Source organism: Fundulus heteroclitus, chromosome 21 (assembly GCF_011125445.2).
Source record: "Fundulus heteroclitus isolate FHET01 chromosome 21, MU-UCD_Fhet_4.1, whole genome shotgun sequence".
NCBI lineage: Eukaryota > Metazoa > Chordata > Actinopteri > Cyprinodontiformes > Fundulidae > Fundulus > Fundulus heteroclitus.
Window position 1 is genome coordinate 12,668,371 of NC_046381.1, and position 25,539 is coordinate 12,693,909.

Here is a 25,539-nt window from a genome sequence, read left to right on the forward strand (position 1 = left end):
AGTCTTTGAATCACAGCTACCAACTGTGACCACACACTGGCTGGCTTAAGCCATTTAAATTCCTGTGTGATTATAAACACTTCTTTTAAATCCATTGTTTTGTCAGGGCCAGCGCACTGTGGTAATAGTCTAATCCTCTCTTGGAAATAGTACAGCTAGGGTCATATTTGAATTTACTTCACTAAGATCTTATTTTATTATGTTACCTTGAGCATGGTAAATCACCAGGTTAATGCTTTCAGCTTCAAACGCAACCTCTGGCTTTTAACGCTCGTTGGACTAAATAAATCCAGCGTTCTCGTTCCCTTCCTCCTTTGGATAAAACTATTTCTGCTGCGTTTTTCTATCTCGGTCAGAGTGCAGGTTTTGGCGCATACCTGCTCACAGTCAATGTCACCTTTCAGAGGGTATGGAGTCAAGGCAGTTCAGGGGAAATGGTGGCCACAAAAGCTTCTTTCAGCAGCCGTGAACCTCCCTCCCTAGTCTGACCCAAATCTCTCCTTCATAACAGCTACTCAGACATTCAGCCTTCATCTTGGCTTCACAAGGTGCAGATACGTTGCCTTACCTTTGGTAAGGCAGCCTTAAGTGTAGCGTAAAAACATGAACCATAGAGGTGGAGACAACTCTCTAGAGGCTGTAGATGTTAAAATGTAATGACATTTGATAGAGATGTCAGACTTTGAAGGCCTCGTATCAGTGAAGCACTGATCTGAAGTTTATATATATATATATATATATATATATATATATATATATATATATGCTCTCAGCCAATGCCTGATGAAAACACACATTGACATTATCTTTTTCTAAAAGCATGACAGTGTATGTAATGCACCCACCCTCCATACACTCCCCATCTTTAAAGCTTTTATTAGGTTACTTCTACATGTTTGCACACGGCCCCTAAGGTACACATAGCTGGATTCCTACAGATGTATATCATCACACCACACCCCAAAACACCAGTACAGCTCCCTGCAGTGCAAACAGGCCTGATTGATTCTACACATGACCAGTCCAAATTTGGAAATGAGCTCAAACAGCGGTAACACCACACAGCTCTGTCTGCAGAGGTGATGAAAGGGGTAAGCTGCTAAACATAAAGCCATGCTGCAGGTCAAAGGTCTGAATATAAATATATAAGTAAACTCAGATATTTACTTTGGTGTGCACCTTACTGTTGAAGTGCTAGCGTGAACACCATAGTAAGATTGAAAGGTCCTCAGAAAGAGTATCTTCTGAGACTGGTAAGATATTTAAAAGGGCCTCAAATGAGAGAAAAAAAGAAAAATAGACTAGAAGTGGGGGACTTTCAAAACAACAGCCAACACCGACAGATCTAGCTGTCCAAGCAAGTTCAACCTGACAGAGCACTTACACCAGGCTTTTGCGACCACTAATGTGAACCTGCAAACATGTAGAACAAAGAGACTGCGCACCTTTAACTTTCATTGCAGCTCTGCAAGAATAATTCTTTTTGCCCAACAACTAAAAGATAAAGGCTAGAATAAGATAAAATGTAGAAAAAGGCCAGGACTTCTGGTGTCTGGTCTTGGTGCTCACAGCATAATTGCACATAAAACACTTTAGCTAACTGTATGCTACAATACAGAGCCTGGTGTTTTTTATTCAGTATATATTATATTTTATGTTAATCAGACTCCTACATCTTTTTGTAGATTTTACCACTACCATAGTCTTATTTTAATTTATTTTTCATATCAGTCTAAAACTGTTTTTTTTATGCTGTGATTACTTGGACAAAATTCTCCCTGCAGGGATCAATAAAGTGATCTTGATTGTTGAATAAAACAATAAAACTGAAGCAAAACCAGAGATGACGAACATCAGGTTTTAAGAGGTTGGGGTATAAGTTTTTTGATATCTATCATATGAGTATTTTTTTTTTTTTTTCATTTACTTTTATTTATGTCACTTTCTCATTACAGGTTAGATAACAAAAAAAAAAAAAAAAAAAAAAGATTGGGCACCAATATGTATGTGAACATTGGACAAAAAAAAAAGGCCATCCATATTAAATATTCAAATATCAAAAGAACTGTTTAGTACTTAGACTTTTTAGTAATCTTTTAGGCTTTTTTGTTTAAAAATGACCATACTGTGAGGAAATATGACAAACAGATTGGATGTATTGGGGCACATGCCCTAGTAAAATGGGTATAGCAACATCAACCAAGTGATTTTATCCAAACCTGCTCCTGTGGCTGTCTGCACTATCTTACATGCTACTCTTATAAGATGCTAATACTTATTTGCACACTTTTTTTATCTTCTCAGTGCGTGCTTATCTGGTACTTTCATGCAAATTGCAGTTTTTTCATCTCTCAGTGAATCGACTGCTGCTTTTCTTTTCTTCTTAACTTGAACATCTTATTATTATCTGAATCTGCTGCATTATCAATTAATAATTGCACAGCACGTTTCTTTTCTGAAGTCTTTCCCCTCTGTTGTAGAGCTTAACTTTCGATTTAGCTTTTTTAATATTGTGTTTTTGCATTTCTGAGGGTCTTTTCCAAAAATGCTCATTCTTCTCTTTGCCAAGGGTGTTTTTGATTGTCCGTGCGTTATATGTATATTCAGAGCAGACGTCTCATCAAAATTTCATTACGGCTGCAAAATGTCAATAAAGATTCTTGAGTCTATCTACAAGAAGATTTGGAGAAAAAAATGGAACAGCAAGGTTATAATCAAAATAACAAAGCAGAACATTTTTAAACAGATTTTTATTCAATATTGACAATAACTTAAACATGTTCATTTTCTGAGTTTCAAAATCCAGTCACTCACATCCGTCAGGAAAAATGGCCAATACATTTTCAGAAAAGCAAATGAGCATTGCCAAGTTCAATAAAGAAAGAAAAAGCAGAAGGCAGTAAAATGTGAAAAATGCTAAAGAGTGAACTGAAATCTGCTGTCTTGTTTGTCGGCTGTGCAGAGAAAATAACCCCTTTCAAAGTTTCTTCAAATAAAAGTCTTGAAGAAGCTGCATCAGTACAGAAAAAAACAACAACATGCTTTCTGGTATATGAAGACATTTGTCTTAGATGCAAAGAAGTTGACGTTGACTAGCACCAGTAATAGTAAGCATCAATCGAGCAGAACTTTTTACCTGAAACACAATTACCGTACTTAAATGTGCAAATGCTCCAGCTGCTTGTTTGTGAAGATGCCAGTGTGTATGACGGCTACCAAGATGGTATGAAATCAGTCTTATATTAAAAAAAAATCATGGCAACCTACAGTACACATAAATGCTGTCTGCTTTGAATGAAACACTTAAAAGCTGTAATGTAGCAACACTCTGTACCCTTTTAGCTTATTACCAATCTACTTTATGCCATTTATGCCAGTTGTAACTTTACTTTACCATCTTGACTCTGTTTGACAGAGATTCTTTTGAAAATAACATCATTCTTTCAAAGCATTTGCTTTAAAAAAAGTAAAAAAAAGAAATGTCTCATGAAACCATCAGACACAAAAAAGAACCCCCCCAAAAAACTAAAGCAAAATTGAAGAAAAAAAACAAAACAATAATTTACAGTATGTTTATAAAAGGACAGTTCAAGGATCAACGAATGACACTGCAATGTAGCGAGTGCCGTTGGTTGTGGGTAAACCTTCGTGGAGATGAGTCAGGCGTCCTGGGTGCATGAAGCTCCATCCTTTTCTTGGTGATTCTATGGAACAGTTGTATCGATGGAAACGGCAACCTCCACCCTAATACCAACGTTTAGAGAGGGTGGAAAAAAAACAGTTTTTAAGATAAAGAGGTGCATGTACAATGCATATCTCACTATAACTTTTTTCAAGTCCCTTTAAAACACACCTTGCTAGACATTAGGTCTCGTTAAATTAATGTCTTTGTTTATGACCTCAATAATTGAATTATTGAACTATTTACTCTAAAAACCATCCAAAAGCCTTGACTATATATATATATATATATATATATATATATATATATATATATATATATATATATATATATATATATATTAGTGCTCTCAAACGATTAAAAATTTTAATTGCGATTAATTGCATAATGTCGATAGTTAACTCGAGATTAATCGCAATTAATCGCATATTTTATCCTTTTATTTCTGAAAGTGTAATAGCCTGTTTGGGCATTTTAATGTGCAATTTTGCAATAAATGACACTAATAAAAATACATGCTTGTACAAAACATATTTTTATGTTATTTTTCAAGCACTTTTCAGAATTGGAATGAAAACATCCTGGTGCCAAATGTTAAACTCTGGACTATAATGGCTAAATGACTAATCATGACGCCCTAATGTTTACACAATGTGTAAATAAATTTGTAAATAAATACCTGTTTTCATACCGATATATTTTTTTTGCCTCTTAAACAAAGCTAGACATGGTATTATGCATAAACATATAAATTAATAACAATTTTACATTTCAATAAAGTCATAAGTTTTGTTCATTTCTTCACTCTCTCTCTCTCACACATCTAATTCTGAGCTTTCACACCAACAACAATACAGGTCATTCCAGTCTTACACTTTGCTTGCAACTGGGCAGGAGCTTAATACCATTGAAAAAGACTGTTTAGGAACTGTTTAGTAACTCCAGGTCCTTCGTTTGGCAACGTGATTCAGCCTTAGTTTGTCAAATACAGAGAAAACAAATTAATAAGCATTAAAGTACGGTTTATGGGTTGGATTTCTGCAATGTTATCAACGTGTAAAAACTCATCTTCAGAACCAACCTCTGCTTAAAATGGTGATCTGCACCATGTAATCTACTTTTAGCTGTTATCACCGGTTATTGCACCGTAAACTGCAGAAAATACGTGCAGAGTTGCTCTGTCTGCCTTTACTACCGTCGGCTCCTATGGCGGAGGGATAGTTCAGCTGGATACAAAGTGTGGGCAGTGCAGGCAGGTCTCATAATAACCGCTGTTTCGTCACTTATTTTAGAGCCCAAATAAGCGATTTCACTTTCAGAAACCTGCCCAAAAAAAACGCAACCCGTGACTCATGAAATTTAGAAGCGCTTTTAGAAAAAAGAAGCCCAAAGTCGCATGTGTCCGAGGGTAAAAGAAACCCTTCTGGGCGGGTGTGTTATGCTACAGTTTTCTAGCACTCTTGAAACTACGGAAAGCGCCGAGGGTAAAAGAAACACAGTCCGGAGAGCGCGGCGGGGGAAAAAACATTAGGGAACAGTGTGTGTGTTTTGACGCGACGCGCGTTAACGGCGACAAAAAAATTGTCGCCGTTAAAATGGGTTTGCGTTAACGTCGTTAATAACGCGTTTAACTGACAGCACTAATATATATATATATATATATATATATATATATATATATATATATATATATATATATATATATATATATATATATATATATATATATATATAGTCAAGGCTATATAGTCAAGGATGTATATGTGCGTTTTGGGGTGTGGTGTGTGTGGTCTGGCCAATTTTGAGCCCATTTGCATCAACAAAATGGGTTAAAATTTAACCAAAAAAAAAAAGGCATTAAAAATGTCAGGAGGCCGTAAAAATAAATCAGCTTAACATTTATCTCTATCCCTATTGCTTCAGTTGTATTTATGGCTTAAGAGAGACGTGCAAACTTAATAAAAAAATAAGCTCAATTTGCTGTAGTGGACTTGATTACTCATGTTAAACAGGAAAGTTTGTGACTTATTTTTAAAACATATTTTACCTGAAAATCAGTGTTCTTGTTGTTGAGAGCGATGTTGATGGTGAAGGTGGAGGAATCGTGATGGGGCCTCAGGAAGGCCTGTCTATGCGGTGTGTATTTAACCACAAAGTTCATCACTGCGTATGCCTGCCATGAGAGGATAGAAATTCATTGGCTTATTTGCCTCAGTGGTTAATAATACAGTCGGTAACACACACAAACATTACCGGTATAATGGTAGCCTAACAATTTAATACGTTGCGTTTGCAAAACAGCAACAATTTCCTACATTTTAAAACCCATTTTGAGGAGATGCCAGAACAATTGCCAGAGTTACTGCATTTTAATCTGGTTGTATGGAGAACATAGTTGTGCAGAGACATCTCTTTGCCACTCGCTGCTGTGCAGTGGCTAAGAAAAGGCTACTACAGATTACTCCCCTGCTTACAACAAAGACAAATTTGGTTGATAGCTCTATGAGTAGAGCACGGACAGACAAACCTATTCGCAAACTATAAAAAGCAATTTTGTTAGCTAGTATCAGTGGATATTTTTTGCTGTTTTAAAGAAATGCAACTTCATTGTATAGGGTATGATACCATGGTATTCTTAGTGAAGGTTATCCTACCGCTGAAAAAAAAACGTTCAGGCCTCTGAGACACATTTTAGCTTTTGGGAGAGAAAAGAGGGTTTTAAGTGTCTCCGTAATCCTTTCAGACTAACCTTAGTGAAATAACCAGAGAAAACCTTTAATGTGACGGGTGATATGTACTCTCGGAGAAAGTGCAGCCACTCCTTATCAAACCCAATTTGTTTCATGTGAATGTCATCCGTCGGCACTGTCTCGTAGCCTCCAGCGATCCTTTTGTCCTAAGAAAAAGAAGAGAAAATAAAGCAGTGTGATTAACGATGGAAGAAATGACCCTCCATTCTTAAAGCGCGTGACCACAGCTTTTAATGTTATGATGATGATGATGTGTCTGTGTGCCATTAAAACCGCAGGCTGGGCTGTCGTCTGCATGAAGCTTAATGACCCAACCAGGACAGTCATTTCCCGAACACAGTTATTCAACGTATCTGTATGCGTTCGGTTTGTGCAGGAAAACTCTGGGACACAGCATATGACCAACTTTAAAAGACATAAATCAGGCCGCACAAATTAAAACACTACAAAAATAAATTTTCAACTTTTCTATTTTGAAATTCAGCTCCTCCTTTGAGATGTGGATATTATGTTTTATTATGTTATTGTCTTCCAGTTGTGTGTCTAAGAGTGCTTCAGTGAAAAAGTAGTAAGGGAGCACTATAAAGATCAGTAAGCCCAGCTAATAGTTAAGTGCCAATGCAGGGTCGCCCCCCTCAAAATAAAAACAAAAAACGTAAACTGGACTGAATGACTGAGCCATTATTAAAGCCTGGTTTATGGTTGATGCATCCACGAGTTCCACGTGGCCATATTATTTTATTTTGGCTACCATGACCCTCCACGCGGCCAAAGGTTTCTGTTCCGCACACCAAGGAAAATTCCTAACTACGCGGACAGTCTGGTGGGGAAAAACATGGCAGAAGAGCAACCGTTCCTACTGGCGGAGGTTCGTAAATATAGACATCTTTATGATTTGGCCCATAAAGATGACAAGGGGAGTGGTGAAGTAGTGGTTAGAGCAGTGTACTTGCGCTCTGAGAAGGTTGCAAGTACCCGGTTCCATCCCCACTGCCTGCACTCTAAGTCCCTGAGCAAGACCCTTAACCCCTGATTGCTCCCCAGGTGCCGCACAGTGGCAGCCCACTGCTCCCCAAAGGGGATGGGTTAAGATGCAGAAGTGAATTTCTCCATTGTGAGATCAATAAAGTTCAATTATTATTATTAACAAATTGTTAACAATTCCTGAGATAAATTATTGTCACTTTTGGAAGAAAGTAAGAGGCTCTAAGATTTTGGAAACAGCTGTGTTTTCTACTTCTATGTGTAGTGGGATGTTGTACGCTTGGCGTAGGAGCAAAATGCTGCCACCTAAAGTCTAGGAGAATAGTGCTACTTCGGAAGAAAAGCCGCAGGTAGCATAATTGCTGCAGACATTGTGTTTGCACTTTCCATTTCAGCACAGAACGTATACGCATTAAGCATAAACCAGCCTTAAAACTTCAAAATGGCTTGCAGTTTTAAAAAAGAAAGTTCAATGTTTAATGAGCAGCACAATTTTTTTTTAGCAACTTCTTGTTGCTTTGGTGTTTTAGTGGGCTCTGGATCTATTCACCCATTTTCCAGTGTTGCTATTTCATCACAACGTTGGACTTCAAAACAGCATTTTGGGGTCATAAGTTGATTTATCTTAGTAGTTCATCACCCTGCTGTATTACCCCTCAGAATAGGAGTAAAAGAGGTGCTGTGGGGTAATAATAATTCAGACCAGAGCACTGCAGTTCCACTTTAAATAGACCACAACCGAATGATTTCAATGTGAATACAAAGGAATTAAAAGTATGGTATGTCCACTTTGATATAAAGTGTGAGGATTAGCTTTAGCAATTTTAGCATCCTAATAATAATAGCAAGATTGTGATTATGTTACACATAACTAGCAATGCCCAATTTCTCTGCAATGACTTTTTGAATTTGATATAATCACGGTAAAAGGAAGTTTCAAGCAGTTAACCTATTTCATCATATTGAGTATCTGGGGCTTTTGGACTATAATTTTTTCATGAAACTTTTACTTGTTTAATTAATAATGACAGTAGAAAATCTTTGTTGTCTGATTTTGTACACTGGTAAGATTTGGAGGTTAGATTTAAACAAATTTTAGAAGCTGGATTACACCAGATCATGTATAGACTGAAATCCTAGTGTTGGTTTTATTTTAATTTCACGACTGTAGAAGTAATCACTGAATCAGAGGCATATTACTATTCTTAACACACATAAATATGAATACATACAAAAAAGCAAAAGAAATCACATAAAAAATGGCCTATGCAGCGCAATACATTTCACTTTTATATTCAGGAAGTCGCTCCGAACGGTACTGACCTCATGTTTGCCCCCAGACCATAAACCATAGTGCTCCATCTCCTCAACTATTTCATCACATGCCTTCTCTGAGAACACTGGGAACCAGAACACATCTGGACAAGGCTGCAACACACACATGAACACATACACATAAAGACTACCGGGAACAGACTCGACTCACACTTTCACCTTGTGTAGAAGCTGCTGTAACACAATACCCAGACATGCTAAAATACTATGTTGGGATTTCCATGCGACATTATGTCACTGTTATTTCCTCACTCTGTCTGTGCACGTGCAGACATGCTTAGATACAAACCTCCTCCAAATGGTTCTCTGTGAAGATTCGAGTGTAGTTTGGGTGGATGTACTTCTCCTTCCAGTCCTGCATGGAGAGAGAATTTCAGATAAGAAGACATTTTTTACACTGACCTGCATACCTCAAAAAGCTAATCCCCTCCCTCACAGGCCTGCCAGCCAGAAACCCTCTAACACTACAGTTCTCTATTGTCTCATATTACTAATCCTTCCATTACCTTTAATAACTTTTACAGGTGGCTGCTGTTTATCTAGGAGAAAATAGATTTCACATGCGTGTAAAAATAATGAAAGAACATAATGACTTACCACAGGGTTTTCAAATATCTGCCACAGGTCGTTGTTGTAACGAGATATGTTATAATTAGCTGTGGAAATGAGCCTCCCAAAGTCATGACGGTTGGTTATGTACATGAATACTCCCTGAAGCAAACAGGCAAATAAATCCTCTTAGGTTTCATACAAATGATAGAGGTGTAAAACCTCTGATGTGTCACAATATATAACAGATGTGCATCTTTATCACCATAAAACATGCAGATTTACAGCACGGTAAATCCCTTTGTGGTTTTCACTGGCATACAAAGACAATGAAAACTGATTGAAGTGTGTCTAAACACACTGAAGTCATGCTTAATGCTAGGTTCAAGTAGACAGTTGGCATATAAATAATCTGAGATTATTTATTGGTAGGTCTTCTCTGAGTTGCCCTTGTAAGGACAAGACAGAGTCATTAGGGGGGTTGGAGGGGGGGTAAGATCAGAAGGGCACCTTGGGATGAAGCAGATCACGAGAGGACACTCTGAATTGGTGCTGTGTGTGAGTTGATCAGGACTCACTATCAGACTAGGCTTTGTTATTGTCAGATAACACAAATTATGGGCCAGTTTTGCAAAATTGTAGTGGGACTTTCCAAAATATCTTGGCTTGTCTTTTCAAAATTAAGATCTGGGCCAAATGTAAGAAAAGTGAGTTGAAAGAAAGTGTTGTTGAAGCCTAGTCTGAGATCAGTCAGTTTGTTCGGAGGGTGGGTTGGGGGTGGGGTGCTACTACTAATGTGCATTTGCGGTGAGGTTTGGCTTGTCAGGGTAAAGCATCAGGACAGAGGACTTGCAAACTGATTCTTAAGCCCTACAAGGTCTATCTTACCCTAGCTGTTTTTAAATCTTAACTTTTCATAATCAGCTTGTTATGCAATGACGTACATTGCAAAAGCATCCATACCCCTTGAACCTTCTTTTAACATTTTGCTATGTCTCAAGCATAAGTTTCTGACTGCTAAATTTGTATTTTAATTTCACAGTATAGCAGTGAAGCGGGAGGCAAATAATCAATATTGGTTCTTACACATGCCATCCTTGAGAAAAATCTAGAAGTTGAACCTCTGCCCCATTCCACACAACATTATGCAACATGGATAACTAACCCTGATTGCTACCCTGAACACACCATATCTATGAAGACAAAACAAAAATGCATTTAGGTGTCATCTGAACAGACCTACTTGAACATGTATGCTGTCTCCCCTAACTGCAAACTGACAGCCCGTCCACATGAAGCTGGGTTTGGCTATTTCCGACTAACTCCTTGGTCGGATAGGGGGTTCCAACCAGATAAAGTGTAAACCGACTACATTTGACACCTGCTCTAAGCATGGATAAGTCTAGAATCACCCCCTGCCATGGTTCTGTCATGATCTACATAACCGGCTATGCACCCCAGTGCATAGCCGGTTATGCCCATGTAATGTTCTGCTTTGTTATAGCCCATGTAAGCCTCGCCTCCACCTTAAGACACATGCGCTCCTTAGCCAACAACAAAAATGCCGATCGCCATAGTTGTTGTGCTCCAGAAGCTTTTCAGTCGAATATCGATTTCACTCCAACACCTTACACTCCTCTATCTCAACCGCCAGCATTTGAAGACGATATTCTACAATCTCTCAGATCATCGGTTAGAAATACGGTTCAGGTCAATACTTTCACACACCTGCGCACTGTGACTTTCTTTACCTGAGTGGTGGCGCTACCACGTTACGCCACCACCTGCAGGCATGGCATGTGTATTACAATGCCTAATATGGCTCCTTTGGCTTCAGGCCAAACTTTTCTGTTGGGATACCAATGAGGATATCTTATTTGGCTTATTAGCCTGAACTTCCTATGACCTTCTATCAACAATTGCTTTCTTTTTGCCACTCTTAAATGCTACAGTTGTGGAAGGTTCTGCTAAAAGTTGTCCTATTAACAGATTATCTCACCAAAACTGTGGAAGATTGCTTTACAACCTTTATGATGCTGTTTCTTCATTAAGGTGACCAAATATGAACACAGAACAGCTGGGGTTGTATTAAAATTAAATTAAACAGAGCTGGGCACTATTCATTATGTTGATGAGCAGTAACCGATTGCACTGGATTGTAATTTAAGGGTCCTACATTAATAAGGGCAGGATGCATATTCATGCCACACTTTTCCGATATGAACAGATAATAAATATCGAAATAAAAACCATATATTCTTCCTTATGGCTTACAAGCATGGTCAACTTTGTGTCATAAATAACATAAAAAATTCTAATTAGATACATTCAACGCAAAATGTGGAAAAAGTTCAAGGGGCACACCTAATTATTAAAACCTCTACACTCTGTTATTCAGGTAATTTACATTTGTCATTGCACCATAGAACACACTAGATCGTAATGCTAAGAGTTACTGAAACCTAATTGTTTAACTTATGTCTGCCTATGACAGGAGTCAATATTTATTGGTTTCTTAGTGTAATATCATTGGAATTATAATATCAGCAAGCAGAATAATCAAAGCAAATATTGACCTTTAGGGACCTGAGCATATGGAATGATTCCGGAGAAGGGGAGTCTTTCTCCCTGTGACTGGTCTAAAATAAAGGAGAAGCATCATGTAAATAAGACTGCATAAATCTTGCTCAGAATAAGAGACAAGTGACAATTAAAATATGTCTATGTCACACATATAAGAACTTAGTAGGAGTGAAAAGGCACCCGCATGATAAAAGAAGCAAGATTCCCTCTGAAGCCGATGTTTTTGTGAATTAGTACGGGAGGAATGCATGCAGAGCATGGTAGCGCTTTAGCGCTGAGCAGAAGCGACAAGTAGAGCCCAGCTGAGTGAACAGTTTAAAGATGTTTAGAAAAAAAAGTAAGAGACAAAACAAATGCAAAGACAGGCATTGCGACTGATTGAGATTATGGAAATAATGTAGATGAAAATTAAGGATAATGGGATACAAGTAGAGTAGAAAACCGTAAATGCTCTGTAGACATGAACAGAGTTGGGTCATGCCTCGACAACAAAGACATTACATACACTTCAATACTTCCTTGTTGCAGGTTTTAATTGACTTAGAAATGTTGCATTTTTTCAACTAGCTTTGCTAAGTCTTCTTAGCATGTAAACAGTCCATTTTTAATACCTTAACATAGGGCTGGACGATTTTACAATAACAAAATATATTGATCGATAGACGTATATCAATGATATAATAAAAAGGGTCAATAAAAAGTTCAATATAATATTCCTTTTGCATTCTAACCATGTAGGTTAATATTACAGTCATTATTCCCTCCCAAACAATCAGAAACGCAGATGCAGGAAACGCTCAGTCACCAAGCTCCGCCCCCTTCAAAGAGTTCAGAGAGCACACACTCTTTTGTTCTTTTTATAAACTTGCAATTTTGGTAAAAGGTTGGTTGAGTCAAGGGTTAAGTTTGAATTCTGTGTTTGTGTGTTCTGTATCTAAAACTAGGTCGCTAAGCAACAGCATAAAATGGCCAGGGCTGCACGTAAATATATGTTTTAAGCTTGTTGATAATTATCCATGTAGCCCCTGGTTAAAAACCATGCACTTAAGGCCTTTAATATTTACAAAATATTTACAAGATTGGTTATGCACGAAAGAAAAAAGGGATAAGTGAGCAATGTGTATGATTGTTTTTTATATATTTTTAATCCAAGGGATTATCTACATAAGGGAAGATGTTACTGTAGTAACATGAGAAATGATAAGAAAAAACAGAAAGCCAAAACTTTTCTGTAGATAACTTGTGTATTTACATGAGTGTATTGTTGTTTGATTAAGAATCTAATTTGTGTAAAGACTGTATTGAGTATCCTATCTATGAAAGTAGCTTAGGTTAACGAGGGACAAGTGAACTCAACAGAGAAAAAAAAACGGGACAAGGTGAGGATGGGGAGAAGAAGAACGAAGGACGCGGGAGAGAGAAGAAGAGAGAGGTTAATGGAGATCGCTGATAAAGTTTGCAGAAGTTGAGGTGGGAGACGGAACTGGATTTTTTTTCGGACGTGTTGTGAACAAGTATTCCTGCACACGGTGTATGGGATATCTGCTCAAGTATTAAGCAGAGAGGAAAAAAAAAAACCTCGGAGGAAAACTGCGGCTGATCGACGGAGAACTGCGGCTGATTTGAAGTGGCGAGAGGACCGTGGCGGCCAGGATTTCAGTGCGACGGGGGAGTAATCCTGCGAATAGGGTGGCGGAGTTCTGAAAGAAAATTGGACTCGCGAAGCATCCTTGACGAGGAGGACGTCGGCTGAGCGAGCAGGTTTGATTCGGTTTGTTGTTTAACCGGGGAGAAGAGGATTGTCTGAGCTACGTCACATCCTAGCTTCATCAGGCCTGCACCGAAAAACTTGAACCGGTAATGGACAGAGTGTGTGTGTGAGAGTATGGGCCCATGTGTGATATTGTGTTTTAGAACTGTAAATGTTGGATAAATGTATGGAGTTCTATTGGTAAAAAAAAAAAAAAAACCGGAATTCTGGTTAAAGTAACACAACTGTTAAAAAGTAAGTTTTTTTTTTTTAAAAAAAACACAAAGGGGAAGTGAGTTGAACATAAGGTATTGAAAAGAAAAAGTGCCTTATCGGCTTTATTTTGTTCAGGGAAACAGTAATGACCTTGCTCTATGTTTAAGTTTTGATTCTTTTGGGGAGTTGAGGAGCTAAGGTTTTATTTTTCCAAAGTTCCTATTAAAAGAAACTGTTCCGGTAGCTGGTTGTCTGGAGTTATTTATATTACATAAAAGGAGTGTAGGGTAATTGAACCAGTAAGGAATTACTCAAAATTGGTAAACCTGCGTGGTAACTACCAGAACTTAACGAACCCAAATAGCCACCCCACCAGTGAGTTTAAGTTCTTGTTCCAGTTACTAGCGGACAGAGCAGTGGGGTGCTACATAAATAAATGGAGGCACCGCTGGGATATATTTGATTTTAGTTGCATAAAAACAGTATTATACCCAGACAACTAGTTTCTAGATTAAAAGTAGGCCATTTCCCCATGAAAAAATAAAAAACTTCCATGGTCAGTTAGACTTCAGGTGAATTGTAAAGATTAACAAAAAGTTTCTAAAGTTTTATATTTTTTGCTAAGCACAGTGAAGACAAATTTTCTTTGGTGATTAGTTGTGTTTTGATTTGGTGACAAGACAGGATGGCTCAGTTATTACATTGGTGTAAAGGAGAGGGAATTAATCCATTACAGGCTGTTTTGGTTAAAAATATCCCTGAAGAAACAGAAGTTAGTGTGATAGAAGACACGTTGCAGACCATCAAAGCTCTTGGACGTGTTAGAGTTAGAGGGAGAATGTATGATCCTGTGTCTCAAAGCCTGACGGTTCTTTGTGAGTGTAGGGAAACAGTAAATGCTAAAGCCATTCCTGCTGAGGTAACACCAGAAGGTAGTGATTCTCGTTGGAGGATCATTGGGCCATCAGGGGTGGAGGAAGAGAGTACAGCTCAACGGGGGACAGATTCCCCACAAACACCAGAGCTAGAAAGTAGCCAAAATTCACTTTTCCAAGCATCTAGTCCAGAGGCTATAATCAGAGCAGTTGGTGATGTCTTGCAGCTCACTTCAAGACCCACTAGTGATAATGGGAGCTACAGACGACTTCGAACCTTTTCCGGCGTGCTTCCCACACCTCAAGGGGAAGAACACTTGGAGAACTGGCTGGAGCAAGCTAGGTTGATGATTGAGGAGTCTGACAAGCCAGACAGAGAAAAAAAGATGAGGATAATGGAGAGTGTAAAAGGTCCTGCTATGGAGATCCTTCAAGCTGTGAGATTTAACAACCCTGATGCTACGCCTACAGAATATCTAAATGTTATTGAAAATACCTTTGGCACAACGGAGACTGGCGAAGAGCTCTACTTTGCTTTCAGAATGATGTCCCAACACCCAGCTGAGAAGCTATCAGAGTTTCTCAGGAGAATGGAGAGAGTTTTAAATAAAGTGGTCCAAAGGGGGGGTCTGCCTCTCTCCTCCAAAGACAAGGCACGTATTGAGCAACTCATCAAAGGTGCCACACAGTCTGACATGATGATGTTAAGTCTCAGGCTACGGGAGAGGAGAAGTTCTCCACCCACATTTCTGGAGCTTCTGAATGAGATCCGCATTGAGGAGGAGCATGAGGCGTCACGTCGTCGATTAAATCCCCCTAAATCAGTGCATGTCAAAAGTACTGCTGCTGCAGCTATGGACTCAAAAGATCTTGCTGTGGAGGTTGAATGGCTGAGGTCACAGGTTTGTGAACTCAAGGCTTTGTCCTTTTCGCACCCTTCTAATCCTCCTGAGCCACAACCTGCGCTTAATGCAGAAGTGAGCAGCTCAGACGGGGATGGGAGCTTTCAAGCCCTCAAGAGAGAAGTGGTAAAGCTGAGAAAACAAGTTTCAGTAATGTCAGTCCAGTCGACTGCAAGACCAAAAGACCATCCAACCTTCTCAGAGCCTTCTTCAAGTCATGAGACGACTAAAACTGCTATGCACAAAGAACCCTGTGACATCTTCTGCTACCGGTGTGGAGAAGATGGGCACATTTCCACTAAATGTATGTCACCGGAAAACTATCCAAGAGTCATACAAAAGTTGATCCAGGCCCAAAGGAGGGGTAAAGCAGGTCAAAGATGTACCAACCCTCGTTCTGAGTGGAAAAATGCTAATGTGAAGAGGAGCGCGGTGAGTCTGCAGGCCAGTAATCTGCCCAAAGGACTAGTAGGACCACCTGCGACTGCTCGTGTTAAAGTAAATGGAACACCATGTACTGCTCTCTGGGACAGTGGCTCTCAGGTCACAATCATTTTTGACAGCTGGTATGTCGAACACTTATCACATGTTCCTTTACATCCAGTGTCAGGGTTGGCCATCTGGGGTTTAAGTGAGTCTGAGAGCAGTTACCCATATAAAGGCTACATTCAAGTAGACTTAGAGTTTTCAGAGAAGACATCACCCAAAGGAAAGTCAGTTCCCATTCTTGCTTTAGTGTGTCCAGACCCTCGATGCTCAGACACCATTCCTGTTATAATCGGAACCAATGTTAGCAAAGTGTGGCCCCTTCCATTCAATCGTAAAGCAGCCATTTCACGCAACATTTATGCAGCACGAGTGGGTGTAACAGAGAGAGAACTTGCAGATCCTGTAGATCTGGACTTTAAAGAGACGAAACACAGCACTGCTTCAGTGGCTGATGTTAAATGGGTGGGCCCAGGTCCACTAATAATCCCTGCTGGTGGTGAACATATAGCCATCTGTACAGTCATTGAAAAGAAGAGAGTGGGAGATAGCATTCTCATCTCTGAGCGTGCCGCTACACATGCACTCCCACCAAGTCTCTTTGTGCAGCCCACAGTTTTATTCTCCAAGATGTTGGATAAAGACAAGTTTTTGGTGTTCATGCGCAATGAGTCAATGAAAGACACTGCCCTACCTATCGGCACAGTAGTAGCTCATCTTCATGTAGCTGACACAGTGACTGAGATCCCAAACACCAAGACAGAAAATCCTAAAAATCTTGATCCATCACAATTTAATTTTGACGACCCCTCTGTACCGACTGAATGGAAAGAGAGGTTGAGGAAGAAACTCTCTGAACGATCCCATGTATTCTCAACTGAGGAGTGGGATGTGGGATTAGCATCTGGAGTGGAACACCATATAAGGCTAACTGACAGCACTCCTTTCAGAGAACGATCACGGCGTATAGCACCTGCTGATGTAGAAGACCTTCGTCGACATCTCCAGGGTCTTATAGCAGCTGGAATAATCAAAGAATCCAGAAGTCCTTATGCCTCACCTATTGTGCTGGCAAGAAAGAAAAATGGAAGCATTCGCATGTGTGTCGATTATCGCACATTGAACCGCAGAACCATTCCTGATCAGTATACAGTGCCACGCATCGATGATGCGCTGGACTGTTTGTCTGGAAGTAGATGGTTCTCAGTGTTAGATTTAAGAAGCGGATACTACCAGATTCCGATGGCTGAAGAGGATAAAGAAAAGACCGCTTTCATCTGTCCTCTGGGATTTTTCCAGTTCGAAAGGATGCCTCAAGGAATAACTGGTGCTCCTTCAACATTCCAGCGGCTCATGGAAAAGGCCGTTGGGGATATGCACATGTTGGAGGTTATCGTATATCTTGACGACCTGATTGTTTTTGGGAAAACTTTGGAGGAGCATGAGCAAAGGCTTCTCAAAGTGATCGACCGTTTAGGGGAAATTGGACTGAAATTGTCACTTGATAAATGCCAGTTTTGTAGACCACAAGTTACATATGTTGGACATGTGGTGTCTGAACGAGGCATTGCTACAGATCCAGGCAAGGTGGAGGCAGTTGCCCACTGGAAGGAACCCACTGATCTTCCATCCCTCCAGTCCTTTCTAGGATTCTGTGGATATTATCGGCGTTTCATCAAAAACTATTCAATTATTGTGAGACCTTTAACCGAACTGTGCAAGGGATATCCACCAACCCAGAAGAAGTGGAAATCTGCAAAGACTCCTGGGAAAACCTACTATAAGGTCAACGAACCTTTTGGAGACAGATGGGATGAGAGTTGCACTGAGGCTTTCAAACAGATTCTCAGATGCCTCACTCAGGCCCCAGTGTTGGCATTCGCTGACCCATCTAAGCCCTATGTGCTGCACATAGATGCCAGTTTTCATGGTTTGGGGGCGGTGCTGAACCAAGAGCATCCTGAAGGACTGAGACCGGTCGCTTTTGCCAGCAGGAAGCTCAGTTCCTCTGAAAGGAACTATCCTGTGCATCAGCTAGAGTTTCTGGCACTTAAGTGGGCCGTGGTGGATAAATTCCACGATTACCTGTATGGCGCGGAGTTTGTTGTAAGGACGGATAACAACCCCCTGACATATATACTCACCACCGCAAAACTTAACGCCACTGGTCATCGCTGGCTCGCAGCTCTTTCCACCTATAACTTTACTCTGCAATATAGGCCAGGCCCTAGCAACACAGATGCAGACGCGTTGTCGCGGAACCCTGTTCCTGATGACAGAGATGAGTTCAGGAGTTTAACACCTGACAATATTAAAGCACTCTGCAAGCAGGTATCCAGAGACCAGGCTGCGGAACCAGTTAGCTGCGCAGAATCTCTGTGTGTTCCTCCCACTGCCATGCCAGAATGCTATGTTTTTCCAACCCGACTAGATCTTGGTTGTTTGACCCAGATCAGCAGAGCAGATCTGATTAAGGCACAAGACCACGATCCAACGATTTCACTGGTCAAAAAATCCTTAAATGGAGGACCAGCATTCTCATCTGAGAGGTGTACAGACCATGGGGCCATCTGCCTACAAAGAGAAGCGAGTAAGCTTGTGATGGTGGATGGATTGCTCCACAGAAAGATTAATAAACCACCTAGTGCAGAAGTACTACAGCTGGTTCTACCCAGAGAACATGTTTCCATGGTACTCAAGTCGCTCCACGATGAATCAGGTCATCTTGGGGTGGAAAAGACACTTGAACTGATACGCAACAGATTCTACTGGCCTAAGATGGGGTCAGAAGTGGAGCAGTATGTGAAAACATGTGGTAGATGCATTACCCGCAAAGCTCTGCCACAGCGAGCAGCTCCTTTAAATCAGATCACCAGCCGGGGACCACTAGATCTGGTCTGCATTGACTTTCTTTCTCTCGAGCCTGATTTGAGAGGATATGCTAATATCCTGGTGGTGACCGATCACTTTACAAGATACGCTCAGGCGTTTCCAGCTAAAGACCAGCAAGCATCCACAGTGGCCAAGATTCTGTGTGATCAATTCTTTGTTCACTATGGACTTCCTGCACGGATACATTCCGATCAGGGACGCGATTTTGAAAGCAAGCTGATCCAGGATTTGCTGAGAATGTTGGGGATCAGAAAGTCCAGAACATCGCCCTACCATCCTCAGGGAGATCCTCAACCTGAGAGATTTAACCGAACATTGTTGTCCATGCTTGGGACCTTGGATCCCACTCAGAAACAGAGATGGAGTCAGAAAGTCAGTCAGTTGGTGCATGCTTATAATTGCACCCAGAACGAAGCAACTGGATATTCACCCTATCTGCTAATGTTCGGAAGGGAGGCTCGTCTTCCTGTGGACATCTGTTTCGGGGTATCAGACGAAACCAGGAAAGGCCCAACTTACCAACAGTATGTTTCGAAACTAAGGAAAGATCTGGAACAAGCTTACCACCTGGCTACAAAAGCAGCGGACAAAAATCATCTACGAAACAAGAAGGCACATGACAAACATGTGAAAGAACAGATCTTAGAAGAAGGAGACCGTGTGCTTCTGAGGAACTTTGGTGTCACCGGAAAGCATAAGTTGAAAGAGAGATGGCGGACAATGCCATACATTGTTTTGGAGAGAATGCCTAACTTGCCAGTCTACAAGGTGAAACCAGAAAGGGGACTGGGGGTTGAGAAAACAGTGCATCGCAACCACCTGTTACCCATTGGTCATCTTGTCCGACTTCCTGCTGACACTGAGACAGAACAAGTGCGGAAACCTGTCACTAGGAGCCAACAGAGGTGGTCTGAATCAGCAAAGCCTGTTGCTCCAACAGCTGTTGCACTCTCTTCTGATTCTGAATATGAAGAGGTGAACACGGCAGTCCCACTACAAGTCAACCTGAAAGAACTTTTGAGGCAATCAGACATGAGAGCTAAAGAACCCTCCACAGTCACAAGTGAAGTTCAGATTACATCGCCCCACAGGACTATTGATGATGCTGGATTAAGTCCCAACTCACCTAACATGCCAGACTCACTGCTCTGCTCTGATCTAGATTTAGAAGGGGGAGAGAAGGAAAGTGATGAGGTAGTAGGTGAGGGAGAACAGACCATTACAGAACGCTGTAGGCGAGTGAGGAAACCAGTCATAAGATTAAGCTATGATGAACTAGGACAGCCATCAGACCAGCCACTAAGTGTTGTTAGTTGTGGAGTGCTACTTGGAAGTGGAACCTTTAAGGTACCAAGACATCCTTCTTGTTCTACTGTATGGTGTCACGCTATGGCACTGTGTCCTAACTGTGTTAGTTCTAGCTTGCCACAGTTCCCTACTATTGTTTGGGTTATGTAACTTTGATGTTTGATGGGGACATCAAACGATTTAGAAGGGGGAGGGTGTAGCCCCTGGTTAAAAACCATGCACTTAAGGCCTTTAATATTTACAAAATATTTACAAGATTGGTTATGCACGAAAGAAAAAAAAGGATAAGTGAGCAATGTGTATGATTGTTTTTATATATTTTTAATCCAAGGGATTATCTACATAAGGGAAGATGTTACTGTAGTAACATGAGAAATGATAAGAAAAAACAGAAAGCCAAAACTTTTCTGTAGATAACTTGTGTATTTACATGAGTGTATTGTTGTTTGATTAAGAATCTAATTTGTGTAAAGACTGTATTGAGTATCCTATCTATGAAAGTAGCTTAGGTTAACGAGGGACAAGTGAACTCAACAGAGAAAAAAAACGGGACAAGGTGAGGATGGGGAGAAGAAGAACGAAGGACGCGGGAGAGAGAAGAAGAGAGAGGTTAATGGAGATCGCTGATAAAGTTTGCAGAAGTTGAGGTGGGAGACGGAACTGGATTTTTTTTCGGACGTGTTGTGAACAAGTATTCCTGCACACGGTGTATGGGATATCTGCTCAAGTATTAAGCAGAGAGAAAAAAAAAAACCTCGGAGGAAAACTGCGGCTGATCGACGGAGAACTGCGGCTGATTTGAAGTGGCGAGAGGACCGTGGCGGCCAGGATTTCAGTGCGACGGGGGAGTAATCCTGCGAATAGGGTGGCGGAGTTCTGAAAGAAAATTGGACTCGCGAAGCATCCTTGACGAGGAGGACGTCGGCTGAGCGAGCAGGTTTGATTCGGTTTGTTGTTTAACCGGGGAGAAGAGGATTGTCTGAGCTACGTCACATCCTAGCTTCATCAGGCCTGCACCTGAAAAACTTGAACCGGTAATGGACAGAGTGTGTGTGTGAGAGTATGGGCCCATGTGTGATATTGTGTTTTAGAACTGTAAATGTTGGATAAATGTATGGAGTTCTATTGGTAAAAAAAAAAAAAACGGAATTCTGGTTAAAGTAACACAACTGTTAAAAAGTAAGTTTTTTTTTTTTAAAAAAAACACAAAGGGGAAGTGAGTTGAACATAAGGTATTGAAAAGAAAAAGTGCCTTATCGGCTTTATTTTGTTCAGGGAAACAGTAATGACCTTGCTCTATGTTTAAGTTTTGATTCTTTTGGGGAGTTGAGGAGCTAAGGTTTTATTTTTCCAAAGTTCCTATTAAAAGAAACTGTTCCGGTAGCTGGTTGTCTGGAGTTATTTATATTACATAAAAGGAGTGTAGGGTAATTGAACCAGTAAGGAATTACTCAAAATTGGTAAACCTGCGTGGTAACTACCAGAACTTAACGAACCCAAATAGCCACCCCACCAGTGAGTTTAAGTTCTTGTTCCAGTTACTAGCGGACAGAGCAGTGGGGTGCTACATCCATATCGATCAATATGATTTCTATTTTAATAGTATGCTTTTTTCCATATCGTCCAGCCCTACCTTAACACCTCTGTCACACTGTTTGCTTAGTTGCCTTGTGTTTTACAACGTATGCAAATAACACTCGAACAGCGCCTTTCTACCAATATGATACGGTAGCATATGTGATGTGATCTTGAGCTGAACCAGGAAGTCAAGAATTCTTTGCAAGCAGGATAATAACAACAAAATATTGCTCATGGGAGGTGTGAATAATTAGCCTCGTGAGACCATCCTGATCTCGCGAGATTTCAAGGTTTCACTCGCAGATCAGTCTGGCTACTCTCCGTTAAAGAAAATTTGGAGCCGTTCACCAAACGAACGTCCAATCAGCGTTGGCTTTGAGGCGGGTTGAGGTGTGACGCAACGGGAAGCGCGTCAGTTCAGTCTAAACAACATGGCGGTTTCAGCCGATGAAACTAGCGTTAGCGCGGCTATCGAGCAAGTTTTATCGGAATTACAGAGTATTTATTTGCTGAGCTAACGAGCCTTTACCTGCAGCAGCAAGAGTAGCTTGGCTTGTGGTTGTGTTTTCGTCGTCGCTCGTAACAGAGCGACGACGAATCTGATTGGTTCATTTGGCCCGTCTATCACCAACATAGGCCAATCAGCTAACCAGTATTTTTGCCCCTTCCCAAAGTTACTTCAACGGAAGGTTTCCAGATGGATATGCGGAGCAAATCTATCTGGCGGAGTCAGGTAAGTGAATAATAGCAGGCCTATCACAAATTTAGGCAGAAATTAATAGTATTTTAAAAACTTGGTATGTGAACAAGGAAAGAATTTTTTACAGTCAAACAACATTCCAAACTGTCTTGTTTTTAGGAAGCAGCACAGCACTAAATGATGTGTTCTGGATTCAAAAAGGTTTTGTGTTGCTCTATTTATTGACCCATCCAAGGCATTTGACACTATAGATCATAGTTTTTTGTTAGAATGTTTTTCTTCAAAAATGCCATTCTCCAAACAGGTTGTCTCTTGGTTTGCAGAGAACTCGGCTAGTAGGACGCAATGTGTTCAGATGGTTGGACACCATTACAACTTTTCTTGAGGTCACAAAATATGTACCTCGAGGTTCAGTCTTAGGAATGATCCCATTCACAATCTACATTATTATTTTGTGTGTAAACCTTTCAAATGTCTCCTACCATCTTATGCAGATGAGTCTTTAATTTACTGCTTTTAAAACTCATTTTGCACAGGCGTGTGAATTTATGCAGTCTGCCTTGGATGGTTGGTTCACTACAGTCCTTGACTGTGTCACTATCCCCTAGAGTTGTATTTCTCTGCTCATTATGTTTGAGGTGAAACAGGAAATAAATCTTTCCATTTTCCTGCCCCTTCTGCTTGGACACGTCCACATATGTGCTAAGAAACAGTGTGACAGGACCTTATCGATACTAACATCCATTCTTAATAAAAATCCTACACAGTATTTTTCACCTTCTTACCATTTCTCTGGAGTTTCTACACAAAGCCATATCTGGGTCCAGTTTCTCCAGAACAAAGTGGTTCCTTTCTTTAAGTTCATTCCTTAATACAGTTCCCTTGATGAGGTACACGTGCGCCATGTAAGGAATGTTCCACACACCCCTTGAAACAAAAAGAAACATAGAACATTTCACTTCCCCATTCACACTCTCTATAGACGATGAGGAAAGTTTTGTGATGTTATTCTCTGAATTCATGATTTAGGATTTAGCAATCACTAACTTTTGTGCAACTATGATGTAAAAAGATTTACAATATTTGTTTGCTTGTGACACAATGTGCCAGAGTAGCCAATTTATACCAGTTTAGTTTGGGTCCTCAATCGAGACAATTTCAGATGATCTGTATCTGAATTTGCGGAAAAACTGCTGCACCTACCAGTCTGTCAATGTTTATTGGTTTGTACTGTTTAAGGTAGAAATTAAGAAGCATGGGATGGCATTGACTATAAACTTTGCCTGCATGTCAATCAACCATATGATCAACAAGTCATATAAAAAAGGAACCTAAACATTTATAAGCTAGCCTAGCCCTCCAGTTCTGCATGGAAAAAATATAAGAGTTGAGTCAGAAACATCCTTAGAAACTACTAAATAAGCTGTGCACAGTTTAGAGTGTGTGGTCTCAGAAGATTGTTATATTTATGTTTCTATAAACAATTTATGCACCAATACCTTATGTAGAGAACAGTTACAGGCTGCAGCATTGACTGAAAAACAGCTTTTTATTCCTTTTTTTGCAGGTGGAAATTTTGAAAATGTCTTATGATACTTTAAAGTAAAAATACTCAGAATATCATGTGTCTCAATTTTTTTTTTTCATTCCTGTTACAATTCCAAGGTTTATTTCTAAAGTTTTGGTTCAACAAAACTATTTTTGGCTTACTTAAAAATGAGTAGATTTTTATTTATCTATTATTTTTTTCCATTTTGGTCTATTTGTTATTGTTTTTAAATAACTATTCAAAAAATAAATTAAAAAATATACAATAGATTTGAATAGTGAGTGCATGTTAGACCAAAGGTGGTGTGTAATCTGGAATTACATGAAACAAGAAATGATTATGATTCTTTTCAGGATTTAACAGAAAGCTTTTTTTGAAAAAGAAAACAAGCTGAATGCATTTTTGTTTCAGGACAGAATGTTTCTGTTTTTAATTGCTTTTATTTGTAAAAGTATGCCATAATCTTTGGGGCTTCAATTTTATGCCTTGTCTAGGTATTTATATTCTGCTTCCTCGTTCCCTGTGTGTTCTATCAGCCAAATTCTCCCATTTCCACAGCCCAACTACTTGCTTTCCCTCACAGCTGCACCAAGTTTCAAATCAGCCACCTGCTTCTTGTTCATCAATCAACTGTCCAGCTTAAATATCTCTCAATCAAAGCATGGTCAGATTATTCTGTCAATCCCACCGGCCTGGGTCCTTGGTGACATTTTTTGTGACTCATTAGGTTCCCCTTCTTTAAGTAAACCGGTTATATTTTGATCCTCCTTCCTGCATTTGGGTCCTGCTCTACACCATTTAATGACAAAATACCCCATTCTACAGAGACATGCACAAACAGACTGTTGACAGTAAATCAACTTAACTAAAACGGTAGAACATTAACTCTAATTATACTTCACCTTACATTGTAATGTCAAAAAAACAAAAAATCTTGAAACTAAGCAATTTTTTGTGGTCTTAGGTTCCAACTTTTCACAAATTACCCCACAATCTTGGCTTTTAAAATGCTGTAGCTCCCCTTATTTCTGAACTACCCAGATGTTTTTGGTAATATGCTTCAGATGAAATAATTGTGGACATATGCTTCTGAAAATGTTGTGTAGATAACTGATTGCAACAGTTTTGAGTAAATGCATCGTTGGAGCAGTATATTACTCCTGTACTGCAAAATAGCAAACCTATTTATCAAGAAAAACGGGTAGAAGAGATTATCCCATCCAGAACAGAATTGGTAGGGGAGTTAAGTGGGGCACAGTCACAGCACTAACATAGATCATGTAATGCATATCAAATGTGGTGTGTTAATTTATTGCACTTTAAAGGTGACTTTTCAAGTATTTGCATGGCATAGATTTTATTGAGATATCAGACTGGCAATTAGTATTGGCAAATGCCTC

The 25,539-nt window shown here is 39.9% G+C and overlaps 1 protein-coding gene across 2 annotated transcripts in view; it reads right to left on the minus strand.

Annotated features, from left to right (window-relative positions):
• Nucleotides 1-2,733: 2,733 nt before the first annotated feature.
• Nucleotides 2,734-25,539, minus strand: part of plod2 (procollagen-lysine, 2-oxoglutarate 5-dioxygenase 2) — a 55,596-nt gene continuing 32,790 nt past the window's right edge. The window contains exons 13-20 of one of the 2 annotated variants that reach the window (XM_036125035.1): nucleotides 23,376-23,517; nucleotides 11,877-11,939; nucleotides 9,349-9,462; nucleotides 9,041-9,106; nucleotides 8,740-8,844; nucleotides 6,432-6,578; nucleotides 5,730-5,855; nucleotides 2,734-3,744 (exon numbers count right to left, since the gene is read on the minus strand). In XM_036125035.1, the coding sequence (XP_035980928.1) occupies nucleotides 3,589-3,744; nucleotides 5,730-5,855; nucleotides 6,432-6,578; nucleotides 8,740-8,844; nucleotides 9,041-9,106; nucleotides 9,349-9,462; nucleotides 11,877-11,939; nucleotides 23,376-23,517 (919 nt within the window). In that variant the 3' untranslated portion in view covers nucleotides 2,734-3,588. The remainder of the gene's footprint in view (nucleotides 3,745-5,729; nucleotides 5,856-6,431; nucleotides 6,579-8,739; nucleotides 8,845-9,040; nucleotides 9,107-9,348; nucleotides 9,463-11,876; nucleotides 11,940-23,375; nucleotides 23,518-25,539) is intronic. The other variant, XM_036125036.1, reaches the window with a different exon arrangement.